We start from the raw sequence: 18,588 nt of genomic DNA, 5'->3' as shown, positions 1-18,588 counted from the left end.
TAAGAGCCAGCATCTGGCTCATCTTCAAAAGCATTCTTTTCTCCCTCCTCTCTCCATAGACACCCACCTTTCTCTCCCTGCCATCTTGGCTCCCGAGGTATTGTTACATATTCAGTTTGGAAAACAAAAACAATGCCCTCTGATCCGCAGATGAAATGCCCTACCCGCTGGACCAGATGTTCACAGGAGAAGCCTTTGATTTTTTTTTTTTACATTTTTTTTATTATTATGTTATGTTAATCACCATACATTACATCATTCGTTTTTGATGTAGTGTTCCATGATTCATTGTTTGTGCACAGCACCCAGTGCTCCATGCAATACGTGCCCTCCTTAATACCCGCCACCCAGCTAACCCATCCACCCACCCCCCTCCCCTCTAGAACCCTCAGTTTCTTTTTCAGAGTCCATCGTCTCTCATGGTTCATCTCCCCCCCCCAAGTCCCCCCCTTCGTTCTTCCCCTCCTGCTATCTTCTTCTTTTTTTTTTTTTTTATGTTTGTTAGTAATTTATTTCCATTTTTTATTGAAGTATAGCACAACAGCTGGAGGGAAAGCCCTGCCGGCCCCATGCCTCCCAGCCAGCTCCATTGGGAGTCCCTGTCACATCGAAAGCATGCTGCCTGTGTGCAGAGTGCTGACCTCCAGGGCGAAGGGCTCACCCCAGGCTCCCAGACGCCCAGCAGCAAGGATGGAAATGGGTGGATCATGCAGCAGCGAATGCCAGGCAAAGGCCAAAGTCCAGCTTTTTTTGGCACCAGCAACCGCTGGCAGCAGGAGAGCTTAGTGTCAGAGTCTGACTCAGGGCAAGCATTGCAAAGCCAAATCTGTGTTGTTGGAGCTCGAAAGGGTCCAATTTCAGAAGGAGCCCATTTGCATCATTTTAACCCGTAGTCACTTAAAAAGCTTGCTCCCACATCGCATGCGTGCACATAATTTGTACTCATTCTAGTGGGAATTAACGCAAGTAGAGCGAGTGATAATTAGACACCTTAATGAGGAAATGTATAGTTTCTGTAACTGTTATTTATAAGTTTTTATGTACCACTTCCTATTTTCAAAGGCCTTTACCATCATTAATTAGGTATCCCCCCAGCACCATAGGAGGGAGGTCAGTAAACAGAGTTATGTTTCTCTCATAAATGTTGTTTTTCGGCTCTTGTACAATCTGTGAGCAAACTCCTAACCTTTGAAGAAACGGGCAGATTCTCTCATTTGTGCATATCTGTGTGATTATATTTAACAGTGTGTGCAGACTCCTTAGCTGCTTAGGAACATCCTTGTTGCACATAATTTTGCTTGTGCTAGATTTTCTTTCCTTTTTTATGTTTTTTCTTCTTGTGGGTCATATCAGTTAAGAAACCCCGAGGGACCTCCTAATCGTGCTGGTTGTGACACCATAAGCTGCCTATTTGAGAGAAGACTAAGAAGGAATATGGGCTTGCAGATACTTCAGAATTTTTAAGTGTCCGGGGCATTCCACACACAAGGGGATTTTAAAGATTTTTAGAAAGACGCGTGAATTCAGGCTGCCAGGTGAATTACTGGGTATGCATATATATTATCAATTATTATTTCTCAGTTCAGCCATATTGAGCACTGTGCATACCGTAGTTCTAGATACTTCTTAATATTGTGGGATTTTTACTTTGAGGTAGGAAAGAATAGATCATGGCATATACCAGATACTTTTAAAGATACACTTTTTTTTTAAAGTCCTCATAGTTGGGGTGCCTGGGTCGCTCAGTCAGTTGGGCGTCTGCCTTTGGCTCAGGTCATGGTTCCAGGGTCCTGGGATCAAGTCCTGCATTGGGCTCCCTGCTCAGCGGGGATCCTGCTTCTCCCTCTGCTGCTCCCCCTGCTAGTGCTCTCTTGCTCTCTCTCTGTCATATAAATAAATAAAATCTTTAAAAAAAAATAAAAATAAAGTCTACATAACCATGTTGGAGTTAATGTAGGATTGTCCCCAAATTACAGAGAAGGAACTGGGGCTCAGAATCCCGGTGACTTTTCTCAAGAGATATTGATGGTAAGAGATAATGTCAGGACTCAAACCCAGAGCTTCTGTTTTCAAGTCCACTTGGAAAAACTTGGGGTTTCTACATACAGCTTCCTCTTCCGTGATAGTTACAGAAACACCTGTGTTCCCAGAATCCATTCTGCAGCCTCAGCGCGAGGATATGGGGATATTTATTGTACGAATAACCTGTGGTTAATTACAGATTTATGAGCAAAGACAAATGTTTTCACCCATGATAGACAATTTTATGTGGCCACTTTTTAATTTTCATCTTTTGGGCGAAGAGGGGGAAATGGGTCATTACCTTTTAAGGTCTTCTGTTCAAACGTGGGTGGAATATATTTGCTGCCTGATAGGCATTCACAGCCCGGAAGGGACGCGCCTGTCTGGCCTGACCTTCACGTAGGTGACCCTCTGCATCCTTTAGCTTTCAGGTTGGACACCATTTATTTCAGGAAGCTTTTCCCTAATGCTTCCCTCCACACTCACATCACAGTCTGTTTCCCGGTACTGGCTGCCATGCTTCTTACCTCATCTCGTATCTGTCACAGTGTTTGCATTTTCTTGGTTACCCATCTCCCTTCCCCATTAGGCCTTGCTCCCTAAGAGCAGCTAAGTCACCAGCTATCCCAGTGAATAATAGGAGGTGCTCAAAACACACCTGTAAATGAATTATAGAAGAAATAACTTCTGAATGCAGGCCCCATGATTAGAGACCAGACAGGGGCCCCTTGGTTCATTTTGACACGTCAAGAGAAGCTCGCATCTGGCCAGGTGGTAGGTCCTGGGAGCCCTGATTCCCATGAGCTCATGCTGGCCTGCATTGGCCAAGTACACGTTTGGCATTCATGTTTACACATGAGGCAGTCCTTCAAAACTTCGAGACGGGGCGCCTGACTGGCTCAGTCAGTGGAGCATGCGAATCTTGGTCTTGGGGTTGTAAGTTCGAGCCCCACGTTGGGTGTATAGATCACTTAAAATCTTAAAAAAAAAAAAAAGAAAAAGGCACTGAGACATATATCCCATAGATTCTACTGACAGGGAGGATGATGCAGTCTTCATTAGTTCTAACATTATAGGATGAAGACCCTTTCCCAGATGGGGCTGTGAGAAGCAATAACCATGACATTGGACAGTCACCTTACTTCTTAGCACCTCACTTCCCACATCTGTCCAAAAGTGATAATAATGACCAGCCTCTCTCCTTTCTAAGGATATTGTGGAGTCAGAAGAGGATAAACATGGAAGCTCTTGAATACAGAAGCTGACGGTGGAGTTCATAAGCTTTGTTAACATGAATTTGTTTTGTTTTGTTTTGGATTCTGATTGAATCAGGGAATGGACAGTAGTACATTTAGTAAACATTCTGGGATTCTAAAACTGCATGTGGGCTTGTCAAGTTTGCAAAGAAAGAGGTAGTTAAGTGGCAAAGTGCCATCGTGCCAGTTTTGCTGGAAGGAATAGTCTGTTGGAAGGGAAAACGGTAAATCGTGGCAAGATGGGCTTGGTGTGCCCAGCTAAGGAATTACAGCTTGTTCTTTAGACTACCTAAGATACACGAGGCTTCTGAGCCTGATAGAGCAACATTTTAGGTTGGCTTTTCCGAAACAGATTCAGTTGTGGTCACTCCTTGCTCAAATCCTTCACCAGCTCCCAGGTGCCCTGAGCAGGACTTTCCATCCAGTGTGGCACACGTGGGGGACAGATGTGCCAAAATAGTGATCCCTTCAGCTGTGAATGGGGCCTGGGGCAGCCAGACCCCTGCATCAGCCCTTCCAGCCACAAGCAAGTTAGAAGGATATCATTTTCTGTGTAAGAAATGACGCGAAAGTGCTTGGAAAGCATCTCTTTTGCACAGGTACGAGCCCTTCCTGACACATTCCCTGCTCACTTGCTTGGGGTCACCTCCTGATATTTGCCCCAAAGCACTCTATTTAAGCCACCCCACCATCACACACTCCAGTTCCTGCACGCCCCGTCCTGCCGCTCTGCCTTTGTCTATGTCTCTACAGACGTCCCCGCCTTGTCTGCCTGGCCTGATCCTCGCCCTGGATCCTGGCTGACTGAGGCCTCCCTCCTGCATTCCCTTAATAAGCAGGGCACATCCTTAGTGTCCACTTGAATTATGATGGTTTGCGTGTCTTCCACAGATGGGCCGGCCAAGACTGAATGTTCTCCATCCAGTTAATATATGTTGAATTAATATTTTGAATGAAGCCCATGAAATTGGGAAAGGTAGAGACAAATAACACGCACAAGTCTATTTCAGTTGTTTGCACCACATAGATGCCCAATAAATAACTACTGAATGAGTCAGGAAAGGAAGAGGTGCAAAAGCCGATTTACATGTAGAATCCATAGGACCCATGATGGTCTGAATGTAAGAGAGGAGGAAGATGGAGAAGTTCGAGATGTTTCAGGGCAAGCAGCACCGTCAACACAGTAATCCTTGTACAGCTTTGGAGGCTAGACCACCCCAGCTAAGCTCTCAGACGTGTGCCCAACAAATCGGGATTAGGATGTGTATTGCAGCATTGCTTATAATAGGAGAAACATAGGAAGCAGCCAAAATGTCATTCATTCGGGAAATACATAAATAACGTGTGGTCTGTTTATACAATGAGTGAAGTGATGGCAAAGAATAGACTAGATATTGAAATTTTCACATGCTTTTAAGTCTTAAAAGACATAACATTGGGTGAAAGGGGAAATGAGAATGGAAGGTAGGCACTCTGAGACAAAGCCCCATAGATTGTTGATTAATACATGCATAGAGAATAAAACTATGAACGCATGCGTGGAAGTGAAACCCAGCCCCCTTGGGGTAGTGGTTACCCTTGGGAAAGGGAGAGCCCGAGTAAGATGAAGGAGCTTTTGATTTATCCATCATGTTGTATTACTCACAGCAAGTGTGGCAATACATTACTTGCATTTATGAAACTGGGGTGGTGGGTATTTGTCATTTTAGTTTCAAGACTTTTCTGTTGGTTTGAAAGGGTTCATGCTTTTAAAAATTAACATCAAACAACGGAAAAGGGTGGGGAACCAGGAGAATAACCCCACATTTCTGCATTTAGGCTTCTGTTCTAGACACCCGCCTCTATTTCAACAAGTCTGGCACACAGGGTGGGATCCCATTGGCCACAGAGGACTTGCCAAGTCTTAACACCATTTAAAAGCATCAATTCTCAGTTCAGTCCCCTGAGACTGATAGATCTAGCGACACCTCTAGAGACGTCAGAATGTGCATTAATATCTTCCATCACTGTTTATGGCTTCCACCCCTCCCCATTTTCTCTGTATATGAGAGCATCTCTCCAACCTAATTAAATTTAGTTTCTGCAGTAAGATTTAAGGACATTCTTTTACGTGTGTGACTGGAATCGATTTTTTGAATCTGTCACTGTTTTCTCTTGGTTTGCAACTTTGTAGATTTTTCTTTTCTTTCTCCCCAAAAGAAGCAAGTACTATGCTTATGGTGAATTTCACTATTTTTAAAACTGCTTCCATGAACACTTTCAGTGGTGTGCTAGAGCAATTTGCACTGACTCGGGGGTGGGGGGTTGGGGGGTGTCGATTGGGCACATTTCTTCCCAACTGGGTGTCCGGTGACATCACATTGGTAGCTTGAAATCAGCCATGTTGGGAGTATTTACACCATGGGAATCAGCAAGTGCTACCAATCCAGTCTCAGTTTTTTCCCCTGGAGAGCTTGTAGTCAAACCTTTGCTAGCCTACCACTAGGGGGCATAACCGCTTTCTGAGTTGCACAGGGCAAGTACCATTTTTCTCATTTTACACATACAGAAACCAAAAGTCACAAAAGGAAAAAGTCTTGGCCTGAGTCACAGGGCTCCAGTGCTGGGGCTCCGGTCTGTGTGGTGTAGATGAAGATGCACTGGCTTTGGAGCCAGGCAGATCTGAGTTCAAATCTGCTATAGCCTCTCTGATACTGAGAATTGTTCAAGTGTCTGACTTAGCCCCTCAGTTTCCCCACCTGTAAAATAAGGATGACGACATCTAGCCTGTAATGATCTTGTGAGCGTTAAGTGAAAAGACGTGTGCAAAACCTAGCACACCACAAAGGAGGTATGCAAAAGAGGTAATTTGACCTTTTGACTTACGATTGACTTATGAGTTCAGATCCGTGTATTTTACCCCATGCTTACCATTACCATGTATATTTTTTTATTTCAGCTTTACCAGACCAAACACCTTGGATGAGACGGTGACTTTATTTTTACTCCAAATATGTGCCACTGGAATCGGGTTTAAAAAAGTCTCAGAGTTGACATTTATGTGTGATTTGGGGAATCGGGTTCTTTCCAAAAATGTTAGCGACGTATGTACTAGGTATCAACTAAGATCATTCGTCAGCTTCCTGGAGTTTTCTCCACTTTCTCCACTAAGCATCCTGAGCAGGATTGATTTGGGGGCCCATGGGTGCTACAATTCCATCCCCCAAATTAACTGCAGTGGCCTGCAGGGAAATTCTCTTGGCTGCTCATGTTCCCTGCTCTGGGCATTCTCTGCATGCTCCAACTGACCTGGGGGTGGACATGCTTCTGAGTCATCCAGCAAAGCCAAAATCTGCTTTTCTTTTTAGACTTTCACTAGTTAATTTTTGCCTGAGTAATAAATTTTGGGTTTTTTTGTTTTTTTTTTTTACATTTTAAAAAAGTAACAGAAGGGTGTACAGTGACAGTTTCTCTCGCTACACAGCCCCCCATGGACCCAGGTCCCTCCCCATGAAAACTAACAAAACAAAACAAAAATGGAGCTCATCTTCAAGACCAGCGTCAGCACTGCCTTCACTGTAGTTTACATCCGTGTTGGCTGTGGGGACCAGAGAAGACCTTGGAAATCAGGGACACTGCAACAAGCTCCTATTTCTTGTCAATAAATGCAAAGCCAATTGGCCAGACTTACCTAGAATAAAATTGCAGGGGAGCTGCTTTTTATCTATAAAGATAAACGGCGCAGATTGTGCAAACACCTTCCATCAGCTAAACCTGGTTGGTTGTCATATTTCTGGGGGAAAAAAAAAAAAAACATAGGGAAGAACCTAATGCTTACAGGGAATGTAGTACATATCAGGTGCAATATTAGGCTCTTTTTAAAATGAGTGTGGTAAAATATGCATGGCGTAAATGTACCCTTTTAACCGTCTTTTTTTTTAAATTTTTTATTGTTATGTTAATCACCATACATTACATCATTAGTTTTTTGGGTTTTTTTTTATTTTTTTTTTTAATTTTTTTTATTGTTATGTTAATCCCCATACATTACATCATTAGTTTTCGATATAGTGTTCCATGATTCATTGTTTGTGCATAACACCCAGTGCTCCATGCAGAACGTGCCCTCCTCAATACCCATCACCAGGCTAACCCATCCTCCCAACCCCCTCCCCTCTAGAACCCTCAGTTTGTTTTTCAGAGTCCATCGTCTCTCATGGTTCGTCTCCCCCTCCGATTTCCCCCCCTTCATTCTTCCCCTCCTGCTATCTTCTTTTATTTTTTTCTTAACATATATTGCATTATTTGTTTCAGAGGTACAGATCTGTGATTCAACAGTCTTGCACAATTCACAGCACTCACCATAGCACATACCCTCCCCAGTGTCTATCTCCCAGCCACCCCATCCCTCCCACCCCACCCCTACTCCAGCAACCCTCAGTTTGATTCCTGAGATTAAGAATTCCTCATATCAGGGGAAGAATGAAGGGGGGGAAATCGGAGGGGGAGAAGAACCATGAGAGACGATGGACTCTGAAAAACAAACTGAGGGTTCTAGAGGGGAGGGGGGTGGGAGGATGGGTTAGCCTGGTGATGGGTATTGAGGAGGGCGCGTTCTGCATGGAGCACTGGGTGTTATGCACAAACAATGAATCATGGAACACTATATCGAAAACTAATGATGTAATGTATGGGGATTAACATAACAATAAAAAATTTAAAAAAAAAAGAATTCCTCATATCAGTGAGGTCATATGATACATGTCTTTCTCTGATTGACTTATTTCGCTCAGCATAACACCCTCCAGTTCCATCCACGTCGTTGCAAATGGCAAGATCTCATTCCTTTTGATGGCTGCATAATATTCCATTGTATATATACACCACATCTTTATCCATTCATCTGTCAATGGACATCTTGGCTCTTTCCACAGTTTGGCTATTGTGGACATTGCTGCTATAAACATCAGGGTGCACGTACCCCTTCGGATCCCTACATTTGTATCTTTGGGGTAACCTTTTAACCATCTTTAAGTGTACAGTTCAGAAGCATTAAGTACGTTCGCGTGGTTGCGCGACCATCCCCACCATCCTATCTCCAGAAAGTGCTAGGCTGTTTTGCCCATCTCGTGTAGTGTTTGCAACAGCCTTTGAGGCTGTTGTAACATTCTCCATACAATGAGGATGTCTCAGAGAGAATGTGTCCCTGGCAGAGCCTGGGATGGAACCCACGTGTATTTGTCTCCAAACCGTGGACAGGTGTGTGCCCGGCTCTGCGTCTCACTGTTGCTTTTCCTTCCTCCCTCCTCTGCCGTTACCCAGGAGTGATCCTGCTGCTTCTGGATAAACTACGGAAGATGAAATGGGAGCAGATGTGGAGGCTGACTGCAGAGAGGGAGCTGATGGGCATGCTTTCCACCTCCTTAGCTGACCAGGTGAGTAGCCAGGCTAGACGGTAGTTATTCCTGAGTACCCTTGCACTGGTTCTCAAAGAAGCCTGGAAGTATATGGGTCTGGATGATTTTTCCACTGCCTGTGTGACTGTGCCCTGGGATCGATCTGCCTTAGGCTTGCCTGTCTGAGACAACAGTGGAACTTGGTTGTGAATTCATCTGTGCGTTCAGCAGCCTTTCACTGCACACACCATGTGCCAGGGACAATGTTCAGAACTAGGATTGCAGAGATGAATGAAAGATGCAGTCCTTGGCCTCAGAGAGCTCATAGTTTATTGAAGCAGACCGATAAGTAAATGACAATCCGATGTGGTAAGGGGAGGTCGCTGTCTCCATCTGGGTATGGGGTGCATAGGTCCTGCTCCTTGTGACCCCAGAAAACCACAGCCTGTTTCCCAGACAGGATTTCAGTTTGCTTTTCTCACTTTTACAGCAGCACCTTTTCTTGAGAACCTGTGCTATGACCTTATCCTCAAGGGAAATGCATTTAAATGGAAGGGACAAACCGCCTGGCTGGAATAACCGGCTTCTAATCCAGGCAATCTGAAAAAGTCTATGCACTCCACCAAACCATTAACAGAAATTCATCAAAATCCCGTGTCTCATTTTTTGCTGGGAAGTGCAGGTGCCCGAGCCTTTGACCTTGGCTCTACCAGGGTCACACTTTTAGACTTTGAGCTCCCTGTGGTATAGCTGGCCGTGTTGAAATGGAGACAATACTTCTCTGGGTCCTCTGCATTTTTCTCCTTTCCTGTTCACCCAAAAAGCAAGCCCACTCCCATATGTTTTTGCTCCAAGTTCAGTGGTCTGATTCATTGTATTTTTGCCAAGTTTTCTAATACAGAGGAAGCAAGAAACTCTATAGCGTTACTTTGCTATTTTTTTTTTTTTAAGCATGGTTATTATTCAGTATTTCCCAAGCAGCCAGAAACTAATTTCCTTTTTTCAAACATGAGATCTGGTATAATGAATGAGTTAAAAATTACCCAGGTAGCTGTTTTAAACCTGAAGGGAAAATTGTCCTCCATCATCATTTTTTAAGTCAGGTCACAATGACTCAAGTGTCCCCAAAAGCTAGCAATTGCATGTCTGTGTCCAAGGAGGATACTTTATCCAGGCATCTCCTCCTGCGAAGGCACATAATTCACCTCCCGGCACCACCTGTCAGCAGCTAGTTAATAAGTATGGCCTGGTGCAGCAAAAGCTTGGAGAAAAGCCCGAAAGAAGGGAAGCCTCCCTAGAAAAGTCACAGTCGGATTTGGAGGTGGGGAGTGCGCGTGGCCGAGTGGGCACCGTGGCCTGCAGGAAAACAAGGCGCATCCATCATCGAGTCCGCCAAAAGCCCCAGGAAGCGCTACTGAAACAGCGCTGTAATTTGTCTCAGCCCCTGAATGAGTGGAGCCACTTGTCATCATGCAGTTTCCTCTCCTGGAGGCTTGGGATGGATGACGCCTCGATGAGGTGGGAAGAGAGGCAGAAAAGTGACTTCATTTAACATCTGCCAGCTCAGGTGGGAAAGACACTCCCTGTCTGCTCCCACATCCGCTTCCCTGATGGCGCCTTCTGGGGACCAGGAGAGCCCATGAGCGTCAAGTCAGCGTGGGGCGTTCTCCCATCTCTGTCCAAACACAACTGCTTGGTTCTGGAGATGGGAATGCCCCGCAGTGCAAGCCAGCCTGTGTTGCGAGCAGGGGGCTCGAGGGAGGCCCTTGCCCAGGAAGAGCTCTGTGCCCCGAGAGTTGGCATCATAGGTGAAACCCAGCTGTTTTGACCGTGTCTGGCTTTTCTCTCCCAGGATATTTTCAATGCCGTCATCAAACAGAACCCCTTCCTCGTGTATCAGCTCCCCTGCTTCTGGAACGTGCAGCTGTCGGACCACACCCGCTCTGAGCAATGCTACAGGGACGTGTCTGATCTGAAGGTAGAGGAAGGCCAGGCTGCGGTGGGTGTGGGGCAGCCCCGCGGAGGGGGAGAGGCGTGTCCCGCCGTGGCACCGGGGGCCGGCTAGGGAGGGCTCTTCAGGGGGATGAATGGTTCTGAGCTTTGTGTGCAGTGTGGTGAGAGAGATAAGGGTGTAGAAGAGCAGAAAGAATGTGCTTTTCTCCTTTGTTTTTTTTTCCCCTCGTTTGCTTTCTGGAAAGCATAAGGCCTCCCTCCCTGCCTAAGAACCAGCTTGCCTGGTGATTCTTCTTGCCGCCTGCTGCCGGCTGTTTTGGTTCATATCAGCTCCCCAAATCCAGTCATTTAATTCAAACAAAAACATTTATTGAGGGACTACCGTGTGCCAGGTGTCATAGATAGAATAACTTCCTTCCTACGTTCAAGTCGTTCGCGGCCAGAGGAGAGACCCAGGTGAGGAAAGGAATGTGAACACGCCTGCCAGGTGCCGTGGTGGCCATGGTGGAGAGTGTGGGGAGGCACCAGACGTCCCATTCCACCTCATGCAGCAGTGACAGTGACAGAAAAGCCTTCGTCATCGGTCTCTAGGTCCCAGACATAGCGGTAGGGCCCGGAAGCAACCAGCTTGAACCATGGAAACCCGAAGAAGGTAGAAGGGCCCACAGTGACCGCCCTGGCTGAATACAAGCAGGCCCATTAGGTGACCCACCTCAAAATATCTGTAAGCCCTAGCTGACCAATGGGTTCCTGACACCCGGACACAGGTACCAAAGAAGGAAAATTCCAGAACTCCCCGTACCTCCTCACCTTCCCCTTAACTAGAGCCCCCACCACTGCCTCCTGGCAGAAGCACAGCCTCTGTGCTGCGTCCTGCCCGCCACTCCCTTGCGTGTATTCAGTAAACTATCTCCTTTGTTCCGCCTCGGGTGAGTCCTTCCACTGCCTGCGTCCCTAGCTGCCGCCCCACCCCCCACAGTGAAGAAGACAGCATGTACAAGTTATCTGCTGCCATAGTTAATGCTGCAGAACAAGCTGTTCTAACAGTGGCTTAAATCAACAACCATTTATTTAGCTGAGGAGTCTGCAGGTGGGCCGGCCGGCCGTCTGATTTTCACTGGCTTGACCAAGTGTCTGTGGTCAGCTTTGGATCCGATGGCTGGTGGCTAGGACATCTTGGCCCTCCTCCGGTGTTTCCCATGTCCCATGAGCAGGCCAGTCCGGCTCGTTCTCATGGCAAAGCAGAGGTGGGAGAAGAATTTTTAGTGCTTGCAAGGAAAGCTTGAGTCCTTGCTGCTAATATCCTGTTGGCTGAGCCCAGAATTAAAGGGTGTGTCAGAATTTCCTACCTACAATGGGAGAAGTGAGGAACTGACCTCAGCTGGAAAGTGACAGAAGAAGGACTTGAACCCAGGCCTGTCTGACAGCAAGTGTGTTTCCCTCTCTGGCTATATCAGACAGGAAGTAGACACGTGCAACCATAGGGAGTTGATGTCATTTAAATGTATAGCCATTGCCCACACGCCCATGCAATAACAATCATTTGAAAGTTTTAAAAGGGAAAAGGAACCCAAACCTTGCTTTCCGAATAAATCCATCTTTTCCAAGTAGCTTCTGGCCATGTCCACATATGTGTGTTGCCTCTTATTTATAGTCATAACACACATAGAATTTTGTACTCTTCTGTTACCAAGCCATTCCTGTTACTTTAGTTGTTTTCAAATTTTCACAAATATAAACTGTGTTGTAATGAACAGTCTAAAATTCACAGCTTTCCAGGAGTGAAATCACATAGTCAAAAAGAACAAACTTTTTTTTGTTTTGTTTTGTTTTACTGCACTACAAAATATTAGAAAGTGTTTAAAACAGAAGTACCTCCATCATTCATTCTTTCAGTCAACTTTTATGCAGCTCCTTCGCTATGTCGTGTATTTCTTAGACATGAGGAAAATATATGATATACTCAGGAATATTTCCAAGACTGTCATGAACTAGAAGTTTAAAGGTGAGGAAAATAAAATCAACCCTGTATAGAACACCAAAAAGTACTGGATAAAAAATTTTTTTAAGGATTTGAAAGCATAGTCGATCAGTCCATAAAGTAAATGAAGTAAGCAGAGACCAGAAATGATGATAAAGTATGGATCTAGAAGGATAAGCAAAAAGCAACTGGATCTGACATTTGCTGGCTATTTGCTGATCCTTAGGAGCTAGAGGCCTGGCCTAAAAATAATTTACTAAAAAACTATATAATTTACTATATAATTCAAACAAAGGAATGCTATTTTTAGTGACACTGGGACATTAGACCTAAATCCAAGTCATGCAAACCATGTGTATAACCATTCTATTAAAAGGCTATGAGTGGGAATTTGGGTCCCAACCCCAAGAAAGACAAAAGATGCTTGCCAAAAGTCAGGATCCAGGAAAAGCGATATCCTCAGTGAATAACAAGTTTAAAAATATCCATAGGAGAACATGATAGAGATGTTAATAAAACATTGTTATATGTTTTATCCTTGGCTTTAGATAAAATAAGAGAGACATGTTGCCCCTGAGAATTTCTCATTTCAAGCTTGTGCTCATATTATTTGGGGGGCTGAAATTTATATGTGTGGGACAGAAATAGAAAAAACATGAAAATGTGCCAGGCACCTGGCAGAAATAAACAGAAATCTAATCTAGAAGAATACTCAAAAACAAGAAAGACTTCAATGAATTCTTTAGGTGAAGTTTCAAGAAAAATGAGTTCTCATTTGGTAATCCCTAAACACATGGGGAAATAAGCCACTATGAGAAAGGGCAGAAACTGTAGAATTAAATCGCAAAGACTTCAGGTATTAGACTCATCAGATATAAAACATGAATATTTTTTATTATGTGTAAGAAATAAAAGAGAATTAAAAGGATGGAGGAACAAGAGATTCTCAAAGGCAAATAGACCTGTTTAGATCAAACAGTACTTTTTGAAGTGAAAAATATAATTGTTGAAATTATAAATTAAATGAATACATTAAGCAGTAAATTAGACCCAGCTAAAGAGAGAATTAGAAGAGATAGCTGAAGAAATTATCCAAAACCCAGCACACAAGGAAAACGAGAAAAACTGAGAGAAGTTAAGATATTGGGATGTGTCTAATTAGACTGTCAGAAGGGGATAATAGAGAAAATTGGAAGTGAAGCATCTTTATAGTGAATGGGAATTTTCCAGAACTATTAAAAGGTATCCATAAGAAAGTGGATTAAAAATATGGAAGATTTGAGCTACACAGTTAAAAATCCTGATTTATTGGGCAATTAAAGAACCTTGTACGTAACAGAGAATATACATCCTTCTCAAGCTCACATGAGACATTTATCATAAGTAGCCATGTTCTGGACCATAAAGTAAATCTCAGTATGTTTCAAAGAATTATATATATATACATATATATAATATATATCTCTGAACACAGTATAATTAAATAAGCAGGAATAAGACTTTTAAAAAATATATTTGATTAAGGGGCGCCTGGGTGGCTCAGTTGGTTAAGTGTCTAACCTTCAGCTCAGGGCATGATCCCAGGGTCCTGGGATCGAGTCCCATGTCGGGCTCCCTGCTTGGTGGGGAGCCTGCTTCTCCCTCTCCCACTCCCCCCTGCTTGTGCACTCTGTGTGTGTGTGTGTGTGTGTGTGTGTGTGTGTCAAATAAATAAAATCTTAAAATATATATTTGATTAAAATTGAGAGCATACTTCTAAATTACTCATGATTCCAAACAGAAATCATAATTGAAACTGAGACCTACTTAGAACTGAATGAAAATAAAAATGATACATGTCAAAACTAGTGAAACGATACAGATATATGAAGAAATTTATAGCCTTAAATCTCATATTAAAAAGAAGAAAGGCTGAAAATTAATAAGCCAAGTCTATAATTTAAGATGATATATAAAAAACATTAGGACAGGGGCGTCTGGGTGGCTTAGTTGGTTAAGCGACTGCCTTTGGCTCAGGTCATGATCCCAGGGTCCTGGGATCGAGCCCCGCATCACGCTCCCTGCTCGGCGGGAAGCTTGTTTCTCCCTTTCCCACTCCCCCTGCTTGTGTTCCCTCTCTCGCTGTCTCTCTCTCTGTGTCAAATAAATAAATAAAATCTTTAAAAAAAAACAAAAAAAAACACAGGACAAATTCAAAAATTAAGAGACAGGGCATAAAGAAGATAAGAGCAGAAGTTGATCAACAAATTATTCAACAAAGTCAGAAGTTGGCTCTTTGAAAGGAACCGATAGAATAGGCAAAGCAGTGGTAGGGCTCAATGAAAAATAGCAAGAGCACTCACCAATTAATGACTAGGGAGCCATAAATGCAGATTCATGTACTCCTTCCCTAAATGTTTTTGAGCCAGTCATCTTTCTGAGTTCTAGGAATATAGCAGAAATTAAAGCAAACAGAAGTTTCTTACCTTGTGGAGTTTTCAATCAAGTAGATAAAGCATAATTATAGGAAATATTAAGAGAATGCTGTAAATAAATTATGTCAAAATTTTGAGAACTTATGAAATGAACAAAATCCTAGCTATGTATAATTTACCAAAACTGACTTAAGGAAAAAATATAAATTCTGGATTATCTTCTAGCCATTAAACCTTCTTACAAAGACACAATATCCCTCAATGATGAGTAAAGTTCTACCAATTTTTTTAATCAAAAAGTAATTCCAATTTTAGGTAAATTTGCAGAGAATAGAAAAAGAGGAACACTTTTTAACCCATTTCATTGAGGCCAGGATATCCTCAATACCAAAATCAGACACAGAGAGCACAAGAAAAGAAGGCCTGTCTCACTCTTGAGAGGTTTGCAAAAATCTTAAGCAAAATATTAGCAAATCGAATTCAGCCATGTATAAAATAGATAATACATCATGGCCAACTGGGTTTATTCCAGGAAAGACAAGAGTGATTTAACATTGAAAAATCTATAAGTATCATTCAGCATGTTAATAGATTAAAGGAGAAACACCATATAATCATGTAAATAGATGCAAGAAAATTATTTGATAAAATTAAATATTCATATGACAAAAACTCTCATAAATAGTATCCACTGAAAACCTACAGCAAAGTTTCGTGGGGGCATTTGCTTAGGGAGATGCTAATTAATTAATAAAAAAGAACAGAGAGCCCAAGAGCACCCACACATATATGGAAATGTGATATATAAAGAGGTGGCTTGTTGGCCATTGGAGAAAGGATGTAATCATCCACAAATTGTGCCAAGGCATCTGATTATCCATGTGGAAAAATGAAAAATGATTCCTATCTCATACCATGCACAAAATTAATTCTCATGGATTAGAGACTTAAATGGGACAGGCCAAATTAAACTTTTATTTAAAAAAAATAAATGACTGGCCTCTGACCTCAGAATTGGGAAGAATTTATTCAACATGACAACAAAAGCAAATACCATAAACGAAAAGTTCAGTAAATTCAGCCACATTGAAATTAATAACTCCCATCAAAGTAGCATCAAAAAGAGAAAAGAAAATGACATTTTCAACACATATAACTGACAAAGGACTAGTAAATGAAATATATTTCTTACTTATTAATAAGAAAAATGTGTGAAGGATATAATCATTTCACTGAATTGTTAAGAAAATGGCCAAACACTTGAGAAGATATACAACCTCTTTGCTAATCTGGGAAGTGAAAATTAAGATCACAAATAATTTCACCCCCACCAAATTGGAAGAGTGGTCCTATCAAGTCTCAGTCAATCCGTAGGAAATCTCCAGTCCTCTTGAAAGATGTGTCAGTGGTTACAACCAAATTGGAACCACACTCGGGCGCTCTCTTGTAAACTTCAGTTTGCAATCTAGGGCTTGGAAGTCATTGGTCAAAAATTGAGAAGTGGGTGCGTTTCAGGAGAAAGCACTCCACATTCAGCTGTCAGGGGGCAAATGACAACACACTGAGGCAATGCCCGTGTCCTCGTCCTAGATGGCATTTCTTGACCAGGCAAGAGCACAGGAGACTTCCAAACTCTCAAGTCTTATTTTCATGCCAAAAATAAAAACATAAAAATTGTATAAAAGTCAGTGCAACTAAAGACCTTGGGAGCCCTTAAAAAGAAAGGAAACTCTGACACGTGCTACAACGTGGATGAACCTTGATGATACACTAAGTGAAACGAGCCAGGCACGGAAGGAAAACTATTGATGATCTTACATGAGCTACTTAGAGTAGTTGAATTCATAGAGAGAGAAAGTGGGACCAGGATTACCAGGGGCTGGATTGAGGGGGAAACGTGGAGTTCATGAGTACAGATATCTATATGAGATGTTGAAAGAGGCCTGGAAATGGACGGTGGTGATGGTTGCATAACAATATGAATGCACTTAGCGGCATTGAACTATAACTTGCAAATGGTTAAAATGGTAAATTTTATGTCTATCTTACCACAATAAAAATAAATTCAGCAGTGAGGAGGACCTTGGCAGGTGTCCTATGCACCTGATTGTTCTTAGCAGGATTAGTCTGGGTTTCATTAAAGACACCAGACAGGTATTCATAAGCCAGTATGTTTGACGTGGTATCTGAGAGCCTCTAAATTGGCAGCCACAAAAAGGAAAAGGCAAGGCACCATAAAATAGAGGAGATTTCATCTGTGAACTTTCAACTTAGTTTATAAACACCAACAAAGCTAGCTAACTGTCCAAGTGAAAGTATGTCACATCTGCCCATCACAGACATACCAGTGCGTTCGTGCATTTACTGAGTGGTTCCTATATGCCAGGCACTGTTGCGGGCCCTGTGGATGCCATGGGAAACAAAATGGACAGTCATCGGTCACATAGAGCTGAGATGCTGATGTGGCAGGTGGCTACGTCACTTTGACATTGCTCAGTGATTGCTTAATTATTGTCGCTTTGAACCTATCAAACAGAATAACTTGTGAACTCTTTTTGGCAGCCCATTCTGTGTTTAAGTAGAGGACTTTCAAATAGCAAAACCAGGAAGACAGAGTCAAATCAAGTTAACTCCTATCTTTCTAGATAAACCTGAAAAAGAATCTGGAAGTCATTTTACCCACTAATATCTTATCTAACAAAATCTTAGACAGAACCCTGAAATATGGCCAATGTATAAAAGTGGGGAAAGGGTTCAGGGTGGAAGGAGAGAGACTGGCAGGCCCAAGTTCCACCCTTTGGGTCATATTGGGGTCTGGACATTGCCATGGAGCCCGAGGGCCTGGTTTAGTAACACAGCGTATCTGTAGGTCCCTCCAGGCCAACCTGGGCCTCACATTCCAGGTAAAAGTGCATGTTCCTCGTTTTCTTTCTTATCATTCTTTCTTCTTCCTCCTCCCATCCTTTATGTCCTCCATTGTATTCAACAGTTATGGAAGACCTCCTATTTGCTGGTTCCTCTGTTCCTCCCTGGGAAGAACACAGATATACTCTGAACCCTGCTCTCCATCAGCTCACACTCATGCTCCACAGGGTAGCCAAGCTAAGAAGCCCACCTGTGGGTCACACAGGGCCCCTGCGCTGGGTCAGCTGATTGAAAATGTCTGTTCAGCCAAGAATCCTAAAAATAGGTTAACCTTGATTTGCTTGTCTGTTCAACCAAGGCCAGTTTTTTTGTTTTTTGTTTTTTGTTTTGTTTTTTCTGCTGATTGTTCTGTATTATCCTGCATAGACACCTCTCCTTATCCATCTTCTGTGGTTCTCCCAATTCCTTTCCTTGAAGGGTGAGCAAGAATTTAAGGATTTTTACAAAGCAGATAGAGGACAGTCCTGTATTTTGCATTTCCCCATTCCTTGATGGTCTCTCACCCATACCTAATCTGAGAGCCATTTTTTTAAGGGACTTCTTTTTATTGAGTTGTTCCAAAGCTTTGGCTTGCCTTCTATGAAAATAGCAACTCTCTTTTTGCATTCACCTAATTCAAAGAATATTTGATTACATTTCCAATTACAGCAGCATAGAAACAC

General features: G+C 42.9%; 1 protein-coding gene across 5 annotated transcripts in view; it reads left to right on the top strand.

Moving 5' to 3' along the window:
• LARGE1 (LARGE xylosyl- and glucuronyltransferase 1) overlaps nt 1-18,588 on the top strand; it is a 522,066-nt gene that overhangs the window by 433,363 nt on the left and 70,115 nt on the right. For all 5 annotated transcript variants that reach the window (XM_032416931.1, XM_032416930.1, XM_032416932.1 and 2 more), the window contains 2 exons: nt 8,580-8,692; nt 10,506-10,631. In XM_032416931.1, coding sequence (XP_032272822.1) covers nt 8,580-8,692; nt 10,506-10,631 — 239 coding nt within the window. The remainder of the gene's footprint in view (nt 1-8,579; nt 8,693-10,505; nt 10,632-18,588) is intronic.

The sequence above is a fragment of the Phoca vitulina genome, unplaced genomic scaffold (genome assembly GCF_004348235.1).
Source record: "Phoca vitulina isolate PV1807 unplaced genomic scaffold, GSC_HSeal_1.0 scaffold19, whole genome shotgun sequence".
Taxonomy (NCBI): domain Eukaryota; kingdom Metazoa; phylum Chordata; class Mammalia; order Carnivora; family Phocidae; genus Phoca; species Phoca vitulina.
Note: the sequence above shows the minus strand (reverse complement) of the source record. Positions and strands in the feature narration are given on the sequence as shown.